Source organism: Bombus huntii, unplaced genomic scaffold (assembly GCF_024542735.1).
Source record: "Bombus huntii isolate Logan2020A unplaced genomic scaffold, iyBomHunt1.1 ctg00000060.1, whole genome shotgun sequence".
Classification (NCBI taxonomy): domain Eukaryota; kingdom Metazoa; phylum Arthropoda; class Insecta; order Hymenoptera; family Apidae; genus Bombus; species Bombus huntii.
In genome coordinates, this window is record NW_026099321.1 from 170322 (window position 1) to 189102 (window position 18781).

Genomic DNA, 18781 nt, shown 5'->3' on the forward strand with positions numbered 1-18781 from the left:
GATAAAGATGTGGCGGCACTCGGCGACAATGTATATCGCTGAAGTGCCTAATGAACCATCAACATCCCAACGGTCCTTCCACCGAAGGTTCTAGAAGAAAGAGCACGTGGCAACGATCGCGGACGCCTAGCAAATGCATGGACGGTGGGGTTGTTGAGGGATGACAAAAGAAAGTAATCGGATCCGATCGAAAGTAAAATCATAAGAGTCAGTCTTAGAAAGTCACGCCTAGAGTTCGGAAGTAGATTGTAAAGTGTATTGATGTTAGAAAAAAAATAAAGTTTTCTTTTTTATTTTTACCTCAAATTCCTTTTTTTATTTTGTTATTTTACGTGACAAGAGCGTCGCTTCGCGGTGAACCTTTAAGGAGTAGCATGCTACGGAGATCGAGTATAAAATCGAGGAAAAGCGAAAACTCGATCACAGAGGTCGAAAAGCTGTAGCGAAACGTTCACCACGAAGTACAATATTTGTCGCGTTGATCTCGAGCAAAGAATCTTTAGTCTTCCAAAAACGTGCAATACATGTATTAGAGTAAGACAAGTTACTGAATCCAGGAATCTTAAATTCCACCGTCATTAATATTCATTATCACAAAACAGCGGATTTTTACGAAATTATGGGTGATTCGAAGATACGAAAATTTATAGAATGCGTATGACGCAAAATTTTGTAAAATATCCAAAAGTACAGCACTATCGATGATATTTAATGGGTAGAAACATACTTTTGCCCAAGTCCTTTCGATTGTATCAAATCTTTCAATTGTATTATTGTATCCACGAAAATATGCATTTGCATAAAGATCCGCAATGCAATTATCATCGCAATTTTTCATCAACAATGATTGATTAAAAATTCAATCATTAGGCGAGCGAATAAAAATTAGAGTAAGAACGTAGGTTAAAATAATTGTCGTAAATTGTCGTGGGTAGTTAATGTTAAAAATTAGTACTTTCCTTTGTTATAAAAGTTCCTGAAATTGTTCGTACAAAAGCTCCATCTTATAGAATATAGTGCAATAATCGTTATACTAGTAAAATAATAACATCATAAATATACAAAATATATTAACGAGATGAAAATAATATGGACAACGTGGTGTATGGCCACGAGTTTTGTACATATGTACGTGTAAGTATTTGTAGATCGATTAGCAATCGCAGAGACCTCGTGCGCATGTCACGCGACGAGATAGCGCGATTATTTTTATTATGATGTAAATCGTTCTTAGATGTTTTGTAATAAAACTTGCCAGTAAAACCTTCCCTGGATTCTGCTAATAGTTCTTCACCACTTGTTCCTTAGTCGATTGAATTAACGATACAAATAAGTATGCGATTATCTTAGGAAATCTCATTAATATTTTTGTCGACATCTGCGACGTAAAAGCGGGGTAATAATATTTTGAAGTTTTGACGACGCGTTGCTTACTATAGATATTGTCTGTACAGGATTCATCAATTTTTAGAGAGCCTAGTCTCGCCGAGATGGAGATAATCCTCTTTAAAGCTGAACGTTTTAACACGTAATCCCACTAGCAAGCCATTGCAAAAATGATATTTCGATTAATGATGGAAAATCGCTTTTGAAGACAGAAAAATCTTCTTCGAAGGAAAAATTTGACCTAAATCTTTCGAATAAAATTAACGTAAAATCTGTGTTACGCCACGAGGCTTACCACAGGCTGTATTTTCTAACCGTCGCTCGCGGCCCTACAGTGTCGCAGGCAGATCGCCCTATCTGCCCGTCGGATCATATACAATGTATCGACGAGAGCATAGTTGTTGCCAAGCAGCGAGCTCTAGAAACGTCGATTTTTGACCGTTACGTTTTTCACGCAAGAAGAGGCATACGTGATCATAGGCGCGAGCGGTGGCGTGACCCGAGCATAGTGGGGGTCATCTTCCAAATGAGACAAAGGAATAATCGAAGGGGATCAGTTCCTTCTGACGAGTCAAACGTGACACTTCGACAAATCTGACGAGCAAACGAATTTATCTAGAGATATCGTAAAGTCGAGTCAAATTTCTGTAACATATTCATCATATTATTGTAAAATATATCATTCTATGTTAACCTGTTAATACAGTGTTACATTCATTAAACCACCTCTGTTGTCTTAACCGAAACAGGGGAACGACTATTTCGCGGCGTCGATTAACATAGTCGTCGCGAGAATTTACGCCCCTCGCTGACGCGTCCTCGCGACCGCATCTCTCCGCGAACGGTCGTACCAACTGTAACAAAGCATTTATTGACAAATTTAATATCTTTCTCCATAATCTCCATAAATCTGCAATACCCTTCCTTTGTATTTGTGTGCGTTATTGAATTGAATAAGACACCGATATAACAAGTTATAAATCACAGTTTATTCCAACAACGTCTCTCCGCGAACGGTCGTAACAATCTGTATATAAAATCGATAATTTCAGCATTCAACATGCTGTATATTATAATGCCAAGTTCACGTTATGTTCATAAAGAGTACAGAGATAATCTTCCAAGAAATTTCTCCCTAGAAGTGCTTGAAATCTCTTCTTGAAGAATCTTAGAAATGCGCGAAGAATATTCCAATTTCAGAGTGTTTCGAGAAATATCGTCGAGCTGCAAATACCTGGAATTCGAATCGCAGCGAGTATTCGACGTATGCGTGGGAGTCGTTCGTGCTGTTACAGTGGAGAAACATGTTTTTGTTTTTACGGAGGTACAATTCAAGACTAATTGTAGATGTAACGCGATTTAAAGCTATAATAAGCGTGGAAAAACCATTCGCGATCGGCCAATTACTTTTTCCACTGTCAATTTATTAATTACGATTGCTTCTGAAAGTTTTCCTACGCGTAACTGCTAAACGAGAATTTTCCCATAGATCCCAGAAATTTCGTACACTTACTTTGCCATACCAGCTACCACAAGCAACCAAGAAAATATCGATGTCTTAATTTTCGCAACTTTCAGACATTCTTGAAATTTAGATAAATACAAATACAAATGCAAAACAATGCCGTTATAGATAAATACAAAAATTTCGAAGTTTTCCGCTTCTCAGAGAAATTTTGCTTGCATGTGTACGCAGTGCTCAGAAACTCGGCAGATTTAAGCCTAAAAGGATTAAAATTCGATGAAAAGATTACGAGATAATAAACTTCAAAGTCGATTACCACGGAAGTTTACATCGTGTGAAAGATTAAAAGGAATATTCTGACGAGCAGCTCTTAATAGTTTCAGCGTCTAATCCTCTAAAAACGTGACATTAATTGTTCGTGCCAAAGAGGCAGCTACGAATTGCAAAATATCGCGAGAATTCGATCTCGACGGGCGTAGAAAAGGCAGGGGCGGGAGAACAAAGGAGGATAACGTCTCAGATTTAAAAATGCGCTTGTCACATGATTTTTAAAACTTGTTTTTTTCGGTATCTAAAGCACACTTACAAACACGATTTTTTTTTTTAATTCGGTGAGCCGCGGAGAGCTGAATACGACTTTCGTATGGAAAGTCACGAAGGTACGATACGTTATATTTTTGCGAACTACTTACTTCATCTAGTCGGTTTTTTTCTTCTTTTTTCTTGAAGGAACGCATGGTTCTATATCGCTCTCTTTCTCTTCTTCTTCTTCAATGTAATTTTCACGTAGGAGACTTATCCGCCTCAAGTACGTATTATAATCTTTTATTGTAGACCATCGACGAAATGATTCTTCTCGATACCGTTTAGTAGCATCGTTATGGAAAATTCTTCTCTCTTCTCATTTTAATTCCCTTAACAGTCAATGGAATCCGATGCTATGCGCACAGCTACGTACGTGCAGTGCTATATCATCTCTACTCCATAAATATCGTTCACTGCCCCAATGTTAAGGTTCAACATACGAGAGTTCGCGACCTTTATCGTAGTTTCTGTCGCTAATTAATATTAACGTGATGCAATCTGAAGCGACGAGTAATGAATATGCCCCTCTAGCGTGACGAGTTATCAATCATACATGTTACGAGACGATTGTACCATTATTCGGTGCCAACTAGTAAGGTTGCGGAGAAGCATGATGTCGACGACAGACGAGATTAATCTTACTGATTGCAGTCTTGACACAGACACGCACATATGTAAATGGGACACTTGTAAAGTTTCTATCACGATCATTGTATTCTTTTTTTGCTTACGTAAAATGTGAAAGGCATTGTGACTCGTTTGCGATCATTGATAGTTTGTTTGGTGAGTGTGCTGTTATGAGTGGGATTAGTAGATGAAAAGATGATTTAACGTGGCGATTTTTATGATTGTAAATATTGACATCTTTTGACGCCGATTTGTATGTTTTTTTAATATTAATGTAATATCGTGATATAATGTGTTTACAAAGAGTGGACAATAGAGATGTTAATCAGATAGAAAAAGACGATTGTTGTTCAACCTGAACTATTCACGCCAAACGCACAGAAAACAGCGTAATCCACACTCTCTCGGCAACGCCACTCGCAACCTCTGTCTCCGCTCAGCTCGCACTCGGCTCCTCGACTCGCACTCTGCTTTTCGACTAACGCTCTGGCCGTTGCCGCATTCTGTTGTCTTTTTCCTAGGCCCACCGCACACGTGTTCTGCAGGCGCTCGTGGCCAGGGTCACGTAGGTCTTTTCCACGAAACTATGCACTTGAAAAGACCGATGACACATTGATGGGTCCGACGACGCCTCGGCTCTCGCGACATTGTTCATAGTTCGCCCGATATTTCTTAGGCCTTTCGTCCACGATACTACACTCGGCCATCCTGCAATAACATCTGCCCTCAGATGTTGCGCTCGCTCTCGCTATCGTCTGATGCGTCATCTTCGGCGTTCAGGACCCAGGGTTTCATGAAATCTGCAGTCGTCGAGGTGTGCGCGGGCCCCTCATGCTCCCCTACTTTCTCCACAGTGTAGCGGTCATTTCGCATGGCTCGCGCGACCCGGTACGGACCTAAAAATCTGCCCCCGAGTTTTAACCCTGCGCCGAACTGCGTTCTCTTTATGGCGACAAGGTCCCCCCTTCGATACTGCTTCGCGCTCTTTCTTCTTTTATTGTAACTTCGACGATTCTCCTCTTGAGTTGCGGCGATCTTCCTCTTCGCGTCCTCACGTAGCTCGCGACGTTGTTCTTCAAACCTCGAGGCCCACTCTTCGTCGATCAGCTTTCTAACCTTCGCCTCTTCCCTGACTTGCATTTCGACCCCGACCAGTAGCTGGAAAGGAGTCTTCCCTGTGCTTCTGTTTACGGTGGAATTTAGGTGTTTCTGAACCTGATCGACATGCTTATACCAGTCATCGGGTTTAGGGGCAGTCAGTTTAGTTAGTAATGGTATGAGGGTCCTGTTTATCCTCTCCACCTGCCCGTTCCCCCTCGGCGCCCCCGTCGTGATTAATGAATGCTTTATGTTTTCTCCTTCGCAATACTCTCGGAAAGCGTTGGACGTGAACGCTGTTCCCCGATCGGAGATGATTCGCCGTGAATTCCCAAAAATAGCCGCTTGCTTCTTCAGTCGGTCGACAACATCAGCGGTATTAGTAGACCTGGTGGGATAAAGCCACGTGAACTTCGTGAACGCATCCACCACTACAAAGATGTGCGCGTATCTCTTCTTTGTAGCTGTCATGGGGCCCACATGATCAATATGGTAAGTATCTAACGGCGTGTCGCCTTTGTCCAGCGGATTAAGATATCCCTCTTGCCTGCCTGACTTCCGTTCGGCTAGGATACAGTCGAGACAGTTGGATACCACGCGTTCGACCTTTTCGCGCAACCCCTTGAACCAGAAGTCCTTCTTGACCATAGCTTCGGTTTTGGTAACCCCGAAATGCCCACGCTCGTGCGCTTGCCTGACTACTTGCGTCTGCATCGCCTTCGGTACTACTATTAGCACATCGTCCTTACACTCCTTATACAAAATATCGTTTCTTATCACGTACCCATCGGCCTGACTGCACGTTGCGGCGTCCAAAATCCTACGGACTTCAATGTCCTCGTTCTGTGCCCTTCTCAACCGTGCAATCAGCCCGTCTTCACTCTCCGTTACATACATAGTGCTCGGCAGGGGGTTCCTACTCAGAGCATCTACATGCTGCATACTTTTTCCCGGCCGATGACATACTTGATACTTAAACTCGCCTAGCAACAAGGCCCATCTAGCCACACGCACACACAAGTCTTTCTTTCTCATCGTCATGGCGAACGCTTGACAATCCGTAACAATAGTAAACGGCACACCTAACAGATATACCCTGAACTTCTTCAACGCTTTTACTATTGCTAGCACCTCTAGTTCGTAGCTGGTGTACTTCGCTTCTGCGGGAGTTGTTTTTCCGCTGGCAAAGTAGACTGGATGGAATTTACCGTCGTTCAGATCCAGTTGCATTAATATTGCTCCGTAACCCTCTGCGGACGCGTCAGTATGCAACTCGGTCTCTGCGCCTATTCTATAGAGTGTTAAAACAGGCCCGCTGGTAAGCGCTGCTTTCAAAGTTCCGAAAGCTTCTGATTCCCGATCCCCGAACTTGAAGTCTATCCCCTTTTCCAACAGATCGGTTAAGGGTTTGGCAATCTTCGCGTAACCTCTAATGAATTTTCGGAAATATCCTGTAAGCCCCAAAAAACTCTGGACTTTTCTAACCGATGTTGGCTTGGGAAAGTTTGCAACGGCCTTAGTTTTATGAGCGGACGGCTTTATGGTGTTTCCCGAGACCATGTGTCCCAAATACTCGATTTCCCTCTGCATAAAACGACATTTTTTCCAATTTATGACTAGCCCATACTGCCCAGTTAATTCTACGACCATTTGCAGGCGCTCCCATGCCTTCTCTAAATTCTTCGCAAGGATAATGATATCGTCCATGTACACGATGACAATACCCTTATCCATCAGTTCTTTGTAGATCTTCGATATGTACTTTTGGAAGACAATAGGGGAAATTTTCAGACCAAACGGCAACTTCAGAAATTCGTATTGCCCCGTGGGCGTAACAAAAGAGGTGTACTTCTGGCTATCCTTGTCTAGACTTACGTGGAAAAACCCATTTTTTAGATCTATTGTTGTAAAAAGCTGGGCGCCCTGCAACGCGTCTAAAACGTCTTCAATTAACGGCAACGGAAAATGCGGACACTCAATGAGTTCGTTAAGCTCACGAAAATCGACGCAAACCCTGATGGAGCCATCTTTCTTTCGGACTACCGCTATCGGGCTCGCATACTCCGAGTCTGACGGTTTGATGACACCCTCGTTTGTCCACGCTTCCATCAGATCATCTACTTCCTTTCTTTCCGACGGCGCCAGTCTTCGCGGTCTTCGCGCTACCGGTTTGTCGCTTTTCAGAACTATTTTCGCGGTTATCCCGACGTCTCTCTTCTTCTCCGGCCTATACCCTTTAATAATATCTCGAATCGCTTCACGATAATGCGGTTCTCGTACATGCGACAAGTCGATCTCGTCGGATTGTTCTATCGCGTTTATCCTCAGTACATCCGGCGCGTCCTCGTGACCGTCGGTCTGATCGTCGAGTCGTAAAAATGTCACCTCGCCCCGTTTGACTCGCAACTCTACCTGGTCTAAAAAATCGGTACCTAAGAGTAGACTGTGTCTTGTCATTACCTTATTCGAGACAACATGCAGGGTGACAGTAAAGTCGTACCCGTCGACCGTCATTACCCTTGTAAACTCGCCCCAGGTACTATTGCCAGCGGAACCAAAACCATCGAACCTAAGTTTGCAGTTTCCTAACCTCGCATACTCATCCGCTCGTATGAACGTAAGGTCACTACCTGTATCCACTAACGAGACAAACCTGCAGCCATCTATCGACACGTCCTTCACGTACTTCTTCCTCCCCGGTCTTGAGATTACGTAAGTCTTTACTTGTCGCGCTGTACAATTCGCCGCCACATGTCCAAACTCGTTGCATTTGAAACACTTCATACCTTTCCCTTTCTCCGGGCACTTAACCCTTAGATGATCCTCACTACCGCAAATGGAGCATCTTCTTTTCTTCATTGCGTCTACAAATTGACTGGGCTTCCCGTTCTTCTGGGTTTTAGCCGGCTTCACAATCGACTTTGCTCTGCGATTCTTCTGCTCTTCGTACATCACTAACCTCTTCCTCAACTCTTTGATTGACGTAGCGCCGTACAATACAGCCTTATTGTTCTCGCCGTCTATTATTCCATCCACTATGTATTCCACCTTTGCTTCCTCCTCCATGTCCACATGGCTGGCTATTTCGAGCATGCGGTACATGTAAGCCAAACATGCTTCATCACTCTCCTTTTTCGTTTCTTCAAGTTTCTGATGAACTTGCCTACTGTTGACTTTCCTCGAAAATTCTTTCACTAGCCCCCTCTTCAACTCATGCCAAGTCCTGGCATGACACTCGAAGCTCGCGAATATTTTCGCTGATCCCTTCAGCAGCTTCCTGGCGTAGACTGCCTTCTGCCCATCCGACCACATGCACGTATCAGCGACTTCCTCGAACGACTCGAACCATCGTTCGACATTTTCACCTCTGTTGCCACTAAACGACTCTAATGCATCTTCGACGTCTCTAAAACTCAGTGTCGAACCAACACATGCCCTTCGACAACATTCGTCACGGTCCTGATGCACCCTTCGCGTATCTCTCTTGTATCCTCTTGCGTTTTTCTTGTCATCTTCATCCTCACTTTCGTCGTCGCTTTCTTCTTCCGACGATATGTCGTTACCATCCATGGCCGCTTGTAGCCGTGCGCGTAATTCTACTTTTCTTCCCGTCGTTTTTAAACCCAAACTAGCGAGGCGCTCCTTCAACTCCTTCGTATTCATTTTCTCAACATCTTCATCTTCGTTACAATCACGCTCAGCTCTCTGTACATTTTCTAAATCTCGTTGACCGGTTAGCTCTTCACCGCCCGTCGATCCCTTACGATACGATTGTCCAGCCCTACACGCCCGATTCAGCCTTGCAATCAGCACTGACCTCGCACCCGATATAGGGAGGTCCATTCGCGCGAGCTTACTCCTCAGCTCCTCCAGCGTCGAACCCTCTTCACCCGACAATCGCTCGTCCCCGACGTTTGCCATTTTTCACACTACACAAACTTAAACCGTCAACGATATCGTCTTTTACCGCACCGCGTACCGGTAAATTCAAAACTAGCTAGTTTCGTTTTGTCTGTCTTGTCCAATCCCGGCTGAGCCCCCAAAAATATGTAATATCGTGATATAATGTGTTTACAAAGAGTGGACAATAGAGATGTTAATCAGACAGAAAAAGACGATTGTTGTTCAACCTGAACTATTCACGCCAAACGCACAGAAAACAGCGCAATCCACACTCTCTCGGCAACGCCACTCGCAACCTCTGTCTCCGCTCAGCTCGCACTCGGCTCCTCGACTCGCACTCTGCTTTTCGACTAACGCTCTGGCCGTTGCCGCATTCTGTTGTCTTTTTCCTAGGCCCACCGCACACGTGTTCTGCAGGCGCTCGTGGCCAGGGTCACGTAGGTCTTTTCCACGAAACTATGCACTTGAAAAGACCGATGACACATTGATGGGTCCGACGACGCCTCGGCTCTCGCGACATTGTTCATAGTTCGCCCGATATTTCTTAGGCCTTTCGTCCACGATACTACATTAATATAGAGTGGAATAGATACACCATTGAGGATTAAATGTTTTTAATCTTTCGTTTCTAAGCTTTAATTAATTACGTTTCAGAGTTACTCGAATGAACTATATCTTAAAGAATAAAATTCGAGTTTGATTATGTGTTCGTAAAAATTGGATTAGATTTGAGTTATTGCCACTTCAAGACACTTCGTTACAATAATCATTGTAAATAAAATTAAGAAGTTAAGTAAAACTAGGAACATTATATTTGTCTACGATTTTTTACATTTCTGCGAGACGCACATGTTTCATTGCTAACGAAATAATTAAGTTTATTATAAAATATGAAGGTAAATACGCTTCGTATTAGCAAGTTAATTTTCGAAAGCTAAATGTAGATATTATTATTTGAATGTCATAAATACCCGATACAACAAGTACATACATGAAGTGACACACACTTGTGTATTCATGAGTTTTTAATTGCCTTCTACGAGTTTACGAATTATAAAATTTTATAACTACAAATTACACACTCGAATGATAGATTATTTAAATATTTAAATACGTGTAATAAAATTTCGATTTATTCGATAAATATTATGTTCAGATAAACTCTCCGTTTTGTCTACTTTTCATATCTTTTGGAATCTTGTTAAAAAATAATGAAAAATGGGGTTCGTTATAAATTCATGATTTAGTTAACGATGTTCAAGGACGTTTAATCTGAAGGATCAGAAGGAAAATCACGATCGTTACGAGACAACGTGAGAAAATTTAATGCCGCAGATTGTCTGAAATCAGCCATAATCGCATTGTTACTTACTGAGCGATTCTTAGATCCTTTAGTTCTGTTTGTTTTGCCGACGAAACACGTATAACATAATCTGTTACCGATACTAGGTGATAAATGAACAATAAGGAAGTGAAACTGGTAAATTCCATGAAGGAATACATTATCAGTTTGGAAAAGATAGATGATCAAGATAGATCACGATCATTATGTATTAGTATGGCAAAATGAAGACTGAAATATTTGCACGATATTACAGTAAATAATTAATAACAGATTTCGTGTTAATAAAATGATAAAAAATATTAAATTTAGGTTTAATATTTTAAGCATTTAAGAAAGATGGAACAGAAAACTGTGATAGGCTTTGATCTTTGAGTATTAGATGGTACGATAAGTATCGTTTTCGAAAAAAGAGTATTAATAAATGTAAAGCATTTTAAAAATGAAAATTTTCCATTAGCAAATTTCTCGTCTCTTCTAGTCAGAAATTAAAATTGAATGAACTGTTTTTGGGTAATATTATGGAATTCTCTTTAGTTACGTGTTTATAATACATAACAGAAATGTATCTATTATTCAAGATCCATCGTTCTACTGTTATGGAAACCAGAAGCGAACACAGATTTCCCTCAGTCCGACCTCTACACAGTCAGTGAAAGCATTTTCATACAACAAAGTAAAGATAAAAAATTTTCCTTCGACGACGCAATGCGATTCCAGTCACGTTGCTTAATGATCTATCAAGGTAGACAGGATTCTTGAGGAACCAATGTAATTACGTGACTACGATCATAATTTTTCTAAGGTCTCTGTACCCATAAACAATATTGTGATCCCGTTTGTTATTTAATATAATTACTTATATCTAGTTATATTTAGTTATTAAATATTAGCATGATTTACTATATGTAATTCAGTAAATCGGTACAAGATCTAAAGAAAATATTTTTTACGTATGATTTTGACGAACTTTGTGTAAAAATCTATAAAACTAGAAGTTGCTTAGTTTATATACAGATAAAGAAAAGCATCGTTTATATCGTCGAGATATCACATTTATATCATTTTAAAAATAAAAATTCTTTATCAAAGCGAAGAACATTTTCATAAAAAATTACGAACAGAATATCTCGATTCTGCAATCTACTGTAAACAAGATAAGTATCGATAATGAATAAATCTTGACATTGAATTTTATTCAAAAAGTTACAGTGATATCAAATAATCCGTAATGACATTTATTACTCCAATCATATCAGTCAACTACTACCTACCGCGTAATACGCGATCGATTTTCAAACGCACCCCCCTCCCTCCCCCCACCAAATAGAGTTTCCAGTGTAATTCTGTTATTCTTGAATCTTCGGCTTGTTTTTCATTTTTTAGCTCACTTTAAAATTTCTTCTGGCTTCAATTGTGCTACGATTTAAAGTTTTCCGTGTATACGTTTAGGACGTTACTGCGTGCGGAAATAGTACAGAAGGCCTCTAATTATACCGTCTACAATATTATTTATAGACTTTGAACCATATAGTACGTAAGTATGTAATTGTATATCTGTCGCGGTTCATTTTATCCTTCTCTGTTGCGCGAACCAGCGGTTAGGAGCGACACTAAATCAAGTGGGAATGAAACTCGTTGAAACAACGCTAGACATGGTAACGGATCCATGACTGTGCTTCTGTTATTATCAACGCCAGTAACGGTTAAACCTATTGCATGTGTGTAAGTTGGAAGTTACGTACATAACTTATGCACACCCGTTGTGTGTTTCGCGATCCCATATTTCTTTTAATTTGAATTTTATGAAACTTTTTGTTCGATAATTGATGTGCCATATTACATCCGTCACATTCAATGTTATATGGTGTAATTTCTTCAGTTGTGGTGTTATGTAAGTTACGAGGTCATTCCTGTGTTTGGACATGTGTTTGGAATGTAGTGTGTATCTTTCTCTTCGTATGTACATAGTGAGTAGAGACTGTCTGTCTTTCGCTAGAAGAATATTCTGCATATAGTTATTTACTGTTCTTGATATTTGATTTTGGAAATTTAATTTTCGCCTTGCTTGTATCTTCGAGCGTAAGGTGAAATTTGTACAGACATATCTAGTAATTTGTTAATCGTACTGTTCGAAATTATTGTGTGTGTGAATATTTCGGTGAATATAAACTACGAAAACCTGTCCTTGATTTTTTATGGTAACAAAGCAGTCTTTTCAGAAGAAACAATATTCATAAATCAGTCCCTTCGCAAAAAGCTAATTCTACGAATCTTGTTAGAAGAAACCGGTTGACGAAACTACGTGTCCCTTCAGGAGAGGTCTAATTTATAGAGGTAGCTTGCAAGAAAAAACCAATCTCACAAAAAGCTTGAGCACTCTTAATTAATCCTCTTTAGAATTCAATTACATTTATGCCTTTTGTAAATATTAATTCTAAAATAACATTACATAATTCATACATAATTAAATAACATTACATATTAATTCTAAAATAACATAATTCATAAATAACATGCTAACATTTCTAACCTACAGAGTATCAACAAATAACATAACGCAATTCCCCATTTCAATTAAATATGAAAAATATACTAAAGTCGATCCAAGATCAAACCCGGCAAAACAAACGACAAATTTACCTGAAAAATCCACTGAATTCGTTTCAATACATCCGTTATTTAAATTGCAAAAATCAATTGTGTTTCAACGTCAATTTTTAACACCGTCCATATATCGCAATTTTAGTACGCGACAAGACGACAATACAATTCATTTCAACACCATTGAAAACTTTGGCTGGCTTCGGACAACCGGTTTCCGGCGTGGCGCCACTATGCTTTGGAGAAACAAGGAAATACATATGTATGCACCTTGCTTTTTGTGAGACAGAAGAACTCTGTGTCTCTGTTCTACCAACGTCGCTGTTGCGACGATTTGCCGCAAACCTAAATGGAGTTCGATCAATGGCAACGCGAGCACGTGGTCCTCGATGTTCGCGATCGGAAAATCGTGTTTTCCAAACTATTTCTAGTTTCGCCGGTTCCACTGTCAATCAACGTTTCTTCCTTTGGTTCCGTTTCTCTTCGATTCTCTCCTTTTTTATTGGCAAACACGTGTCACCGAGTATCGTGTTCGTCTTCGCTAAGCAAGCTTCTATATCAGCGATACGCGAGCCGGTTTCCCCTTCATATTTGTACAAGACTTCGTGAACATCGGACATTTTTCTCCTCTCTTTTCGAATAAGAAAATCCTATCGTTGTTTAACTAACAATTGCATTTCTTTAAATGGAAATGTGGTCGTGTCTCCTTTATATTTTCAATTAGCCAGGGAATTTAGGTTTATTGCCGTGGAAACTTGATCGGTCGTTTACGTAAGGATCTGCGACTCTGCTTCATCTTCGAGGAAAATTTCATCGAATACAATCGTTTCACTCAATGATTGGATCAGTCGAAAGGGAGATTCCGTGACTGCCTGTATAAATATTGATCATAGTGTCTCTTGAAGGGAAGCTGTACCAATCTTGTTGATTTAACTACTGATCCTACTTTATCCTCGAGAAAAATTACTTACTTTGATTGTTTGACCATTAATTTTAGCGTTTCTTCGAGGGAAACAGTGTTGATCGCTCGAGTCTGCTTCTTTCTCAAGGTAAATTGTATTTACTATTTACTCGATCAGCTATTTTATTTTCTTTTCCCGGAGAAACCTTGTTTCTCGCCTGTTTGACCATCCATTCTTCTTTGAGATAAACTGCAGCGATTATTCGTGTAATCAACAAATCTACTTTTTCTTTCTTTACGAAGGAAATCGTGTGTTTAACGAAATCTCGCTTGTTTAGTCATTGATTCCGCTAACTTTTCCAAATAAATCGTCAATCATTCGCTCGATTGCCAATTCTAATTTTGCTTCGAAGCAAACTGCGTTGATTATTCGTATAACCTTTTTAATAGAAACTGTTTTTCGCCTATTTTATCGCCAATTTCCTTTTCAAAATAACATGTATTAATTATTCGTTTAATCGCAGATTTTATTTTATTTTATTTCTATTTCTATTTCGTTTTATCATCGATTTTCCGCCGTCTTCAAAGAAACCCACGTGAATTACTTTAATTGCTTTTTCAAACTAATTTTATTTCTTTACTTTTAAATTAAGAAGCAGCAACGAAAATGCTACAATAACGGAAAAATTCTTCGGTTATCTCCAGAAAGAACACGAAGGTATCGAACTTAGTGTATTGAGACATTTTGTTCGTTGGAAGTTAGTCGACGACATTTGGAACGGAAAGATACATTTGACATGATTTAGTGTGACGTTGAGAGAGAAAAATGGTTTGATCGAGGGTGCCCTTAATTACTAATTTCATAACTTGCTGTTAATCGATCTGACAGTGATATTAGTGGATGTGGTTGGTAGTGCCTGATTAATCGTGATCGATATTTTGAACAAAGAGCAACGAGAAACGATCAGTTTGGAGTTTCACTTTGACGTCGTGAGACTATCGTTAATTAGACATAGAAGAATCATTCGGTGACAGGTAAGGGTTTCAACTTCTGTATTCATTTTCTTCTATAGACTGAATTTAATTTTTCGCTTTGATAATCGTTTATGAAAGAGAAGCGATAATTATTAGTTCTACCTAAGAATGTTACTAATAAATTAGGAAAAAGAAATTTTGATTGGATTCTTGATAACGAGTGAAAATTAATTTAAAAGATTGTATTTGGAATTTTGAGAATCGATCGAGTCCTCAGTTTCAGTGCAATGTAACGTTATCAGTCGCGTGAGTTTGGCTCATATGTAATTTATGTGCAAGCTAAATGTTTCCAACAAATTGTAGCATATTGATTTCTCAAAGTACTGTATCAAATGTCTTGTAATTATAAGCAATTGTTTCGTTTGGACGATCAAGGGTAATATACTCTATTTTTTATTTTAAAAATGCCGCCATTTGTATAGACGTACACACGCAAGTATTTATTATGTAGACACGATGGCTCGTAGACACGAACGTTTCTCGTTGTCGTATTTTCCAAACAGGTCAGTTATTTCGAGCACTCGACCACTTTCGAGCGCTCCTGACAATGACATTAGTCATTCTAATCGATGTCTCGAAATCGATGGTTCTTCTGTCAGCTATTTCGTTTCCGTGTTTATTCCATATGATAATATTGTTTCACGTATTCGCTTAAATTTAATTGGCAAATGATTAATTTCCCTGAATCCATTTTCAAGTAAACATATCAGTTTACCCTTTTGCTCTATCTGATACGAAAATGAACAATTTGATATAAAAATTTTGCGAAAGATCGATATATTATTTTACTTTTAACTTGGAAATCGTTCTCTTAATTTTTCAATATCTAATTAACCACCTCAGTCCCTAAGACCGTCTGTTTTAACGAATGGTAAATAATCAAATAATTGCGTTGCTACATCAGAAGTACCATCTTCTTATATCCCTGATATTAGTGTTAAAACAGGTTTGAAAAACCTTCAATTATTTCATTTATTCTTAGCCTTCGATGGCTTAAAATTTTCTCGGTTATTTTCCAATAGAGTTCAATATATTGATCGAAAACTTAGTTTAGCTAAGCACTGTAACCGGAAGTCACCCTTAAGTCGCCGGGTAAGAGGATTACGAGTAATAAACAAACAATATTAATCAGAAAATTATTCCATTCAATTTTTCTCCTGCATTTAATTAAATATGACAGAGTCGACAAACTTTCCTTCGGTTCTTCTATCTCATTTGCAAATCTATAATATCGATATCCAAACGATAACTCGAACACCATTAACCAGCACTCGAGGCTATTTCTTTCGTCGAAACTTTCCTCAGATATGTAGATATCACGTTGACATCGCCGCGTATACCGAATCAGCCCTTTTTAAAGATGATCTCGCGAGCGTGGTTCGTATGCAATTCAATTTGAACGAGTCGCGTGTCACGATTCACTTGACTCCCGGCACAGTAATTGACCGGCACTCGAGCAAACACTTACGCTTAATTTAACGTTTAACCGAATCGAAAACAAAGCGAACAGTTGCCGGACTTCGCTCGTTCTTTCAGTTCATTTCCGAACGTCTTTCGATCAGCATATCGGGTCTCCTCTTTCATCTCCGTTGCCTTTCAAAATCTAAAATCATAATTGAGACTTTGCTGCTCGAACTATGGAAGGGGAAAACGTGAATGACGGGTAAGATTGTTCCTGCGTTCTGTCAGAAAATAATTTCCTGTTTGTGGGAGAGGAAAGGAGCATTGTAATTGGAATTACAGAATGTGAAACATCAAAGGAACTGCCGAATGACATTTATTTCAAAGACTAGAAGACTGAAAACTTTGTTATACGACTTTTATACTGCTACGCCTGGAAATCAAGGATGGATTCTGTTTCAGCGAAATGAAGGACGAGAAGAGTAACTCTATATTGCCCACTGAAGCGACTCGATTGAGACCAAGATTGGAAAGTTTCGATGATGTTCTACCGTATGTCGGTGACTACGGGAGATATCAATGGCTGTTGTTATTGTCGTTACTACCTTATGGCGCGACGTACGCGTTTCTGTATTTCTCGCAATTTTTCATTACGATTATTCCCACGGAACACTGGTGCAGGATAGACGAATTAGTAAACTCGAATTTCACCGAAGAAGAGAGGTAAGTATGTATAATGAAGGAAAGAAAGAAAAGGAGATATACGTAGCAACGAAAGCTCCTTTAAACTTTGAACGATATTTTTGATTGTTCGTAGAAAGTGACTTTAAAATATTGTGAAAAATATGCGAGATATCGCGATTTCTGGAATTTCTCGAATTTTCGAACATTTCGAAAATTATTAGAAAATATTGTAGAAAAATTTCACGATAAGATGCAAGATATTTTTGGATTACTCTGTCTGGACTTTGGTTCTTATTTTAATAATTAAAATGATCAATCATCTATCGTATGGGATGTTTAGGATTAAGATAGCGATTCCAGTGACGAACGTTTATCCTTATTACGAACAATGTCAACGGAAGGACGTAAACTTCACAGAGCTGTTGAAGAGCGATAAGAGCCTGAGCTCATCGGGCTTCCAAACAAACAAAACGATAAAATGTACTCAATGGGAGTATAATTTTACGCAGATTCCATATCCTAGTATAGGAACTGAGGTGAAGTATTCACATCGTTGTCTGAATCGCATGCTTCGAAATTCTTACACTTCTGCTGCGTTCTTTGGGTCATTTCCGATCTAATCTAACCTTGTTATAGTAAATTTCATAAGTTTAAAGAAAGTATAAGACGATAATTGTTAGTACGGATAATTCCTCGTTCCGATTTTACGCGAACGTTTTTTTCAGAGCATAAAGAACTCTTTCATTCATCGAACTGCGAGCAGAATCGAGATATAAAAATTCGAAGACCGCAGCAGGATTAAAATTATATTCTGAAAAATATGAATCTGGTTTTTCGCTGACTAACTCTTAACCTTGGTGATTAGCTAGATTGGGTATGCGACCGAGAATACCTCGTATCAACGGCGCAGGCCATCTTCTTCTGCGGATCCATCATCGGTGGTTTCCTAGTCGGTTGGATCGCCGATCACAAGGGTCGTATCCCAGCTTTAATGTTCTGCAATGGTATCGCCCTTTTTGCCTCCATTTTCACTGCCAGCGCAAATAGTTTTTGGTCATTCGCCGTCTGTAGGTTTCTCACTGGACTGGCGTTCGATAACTGTATCAACATTCCTCTGATTATCGGTAAGCCTTCTACGAAGTAGAAAGTGCGAGAGGTTCGACCGATAAGCCAATGTTTCAGTCACGCGAGAGATAACGTTAGTATGAAGTCAATGTTTCTATTACGTGAAAGATGATGTTGCGTGAGAAATTTTTGATGAATTGTTCCTCGAAGATAATTTTGACGTTGCTGTACTCGATTGAACTATACGGTTCGAGTTCTTGATTCAAGAGCTTTTGCCACCACCAGAGATGAATATATTGATTTTGTTATTGTTAAAGATCGTTTCATCGATTTTCATGTCGTCGAGGATAGTTATATCTTGATATTCTTAAATCGAGTTATACAAGGTGGTTGGTAATTGGTGGTACAAGCGGAAAGAAGTCGAAAATATAGAATACAAATTTTTTTTTTTAATTCTTCCATCGAGACAACGATCTACAGTGAGATCCGTTATAACGAGACGCGATAAAGTGCACGCGTATCGAGCGAAAATTCAAAGTCGATTTTCTCGAAAACAAAGCCTCGAACGAAAAACGTTTATTCTATATTTTCGACTTCTTTTTTCGCGTAGAATCACCCCCTTTCCGCTTGTACCATCAGTTACCAACCACCCTGTATATCTTTTCGTATATGATTGTAAATTTCT

The 18781-nt window shown here is 39.5% G+C and overlaps 2 protein-coding genes across 11 annotated transcripts in view; one reads left to right on the forward strand and one right to left on the reverse strand.

The window, feature by feature from the left end:
• The window catches only part of LOC126875918 (myosin-2 heavy chain-like), a 120721-nt gene that overhangs the window by 13948 nt on the left and 87992 nt on the right, over positions 1-18781 (reverse strand). For 3 of the 6 annotated variants that reach the window (XM_050638821.1, XM_050638820.1, XM_050638819.1), the window contains exon 1: positions 9292-9780. The exons of 1 other annotated variant lie outside the window; for it this stretch is intronic. The gene's annotated coding sequence lies outside the window, so the exon portion shown is untranslated. Of the gene's footprint in view, positions 1-4418; positions 4807-9291; positions 9781-18781 lie in introns of those variants that run through there. 2 more of the 6 variants (XM_050638817.1, XM_050638816.1) reach the window with 2 other exon arrangements.
• On the forward strand, positions 11996-18765 carry LOC126875923 (carcinine transporter-like). Of its 5 annotated transcripts, none has more exons than XM_050638829.1 (4): positions 11996-12131; positions 16810-17070; positions 17372-17567; positions 17897-18765. In XM_050638829.1, the coding sequence occupies exons 1-4, from the start codon at positions 12076-12078 to the stop codon at positions 18173-18175; spliced, it is 792 nt and encodes a 263-aa protein (XP_050494786.1). In that variant the 5' UTR covers positions 11996-12075; the 3' UTR covers positions 18176-18765. The 5 variants fall into 5 exon arrangements, with proteins under 5 accessions (XP_050494786.1, XP_050494790.1, XP_050494789.1 ...); XM_050638833.1 differs by having other exon boundaries at positions 17901-18765; XM_050638832.1 differs by lacking the exon at positions 11996-12131 and adding an exon at positions 13210-14059.

What these genes read in the sequence shown, in the direction of transcription:
- LOC126875923 (XM_050638829.1), top strand. Translation starts at nt 12,076, where the DNA reads ATGACTGTGCTTCTGTTATTATCAACGCCAGTAACGGTTAAACCTATT. An exon ending in AATTTCACCGAAGAAGAGAG is followed by an intron (nt 17,071 to 17,371) that starts GTAAGTATGTAT and finishes TGGGATGTTTAG; the next exon opens with GATTAAGATAGCGATTCCAG. An exon ending in ATCCTAGTATAGGAACTGAG is followed by an intron (nt 17,568 to 17,896) that starts GTGAAGTATTCA and finishes CTTGGTGATTAG; the next exon opens with CTAGATTGGGTATGCGACCG.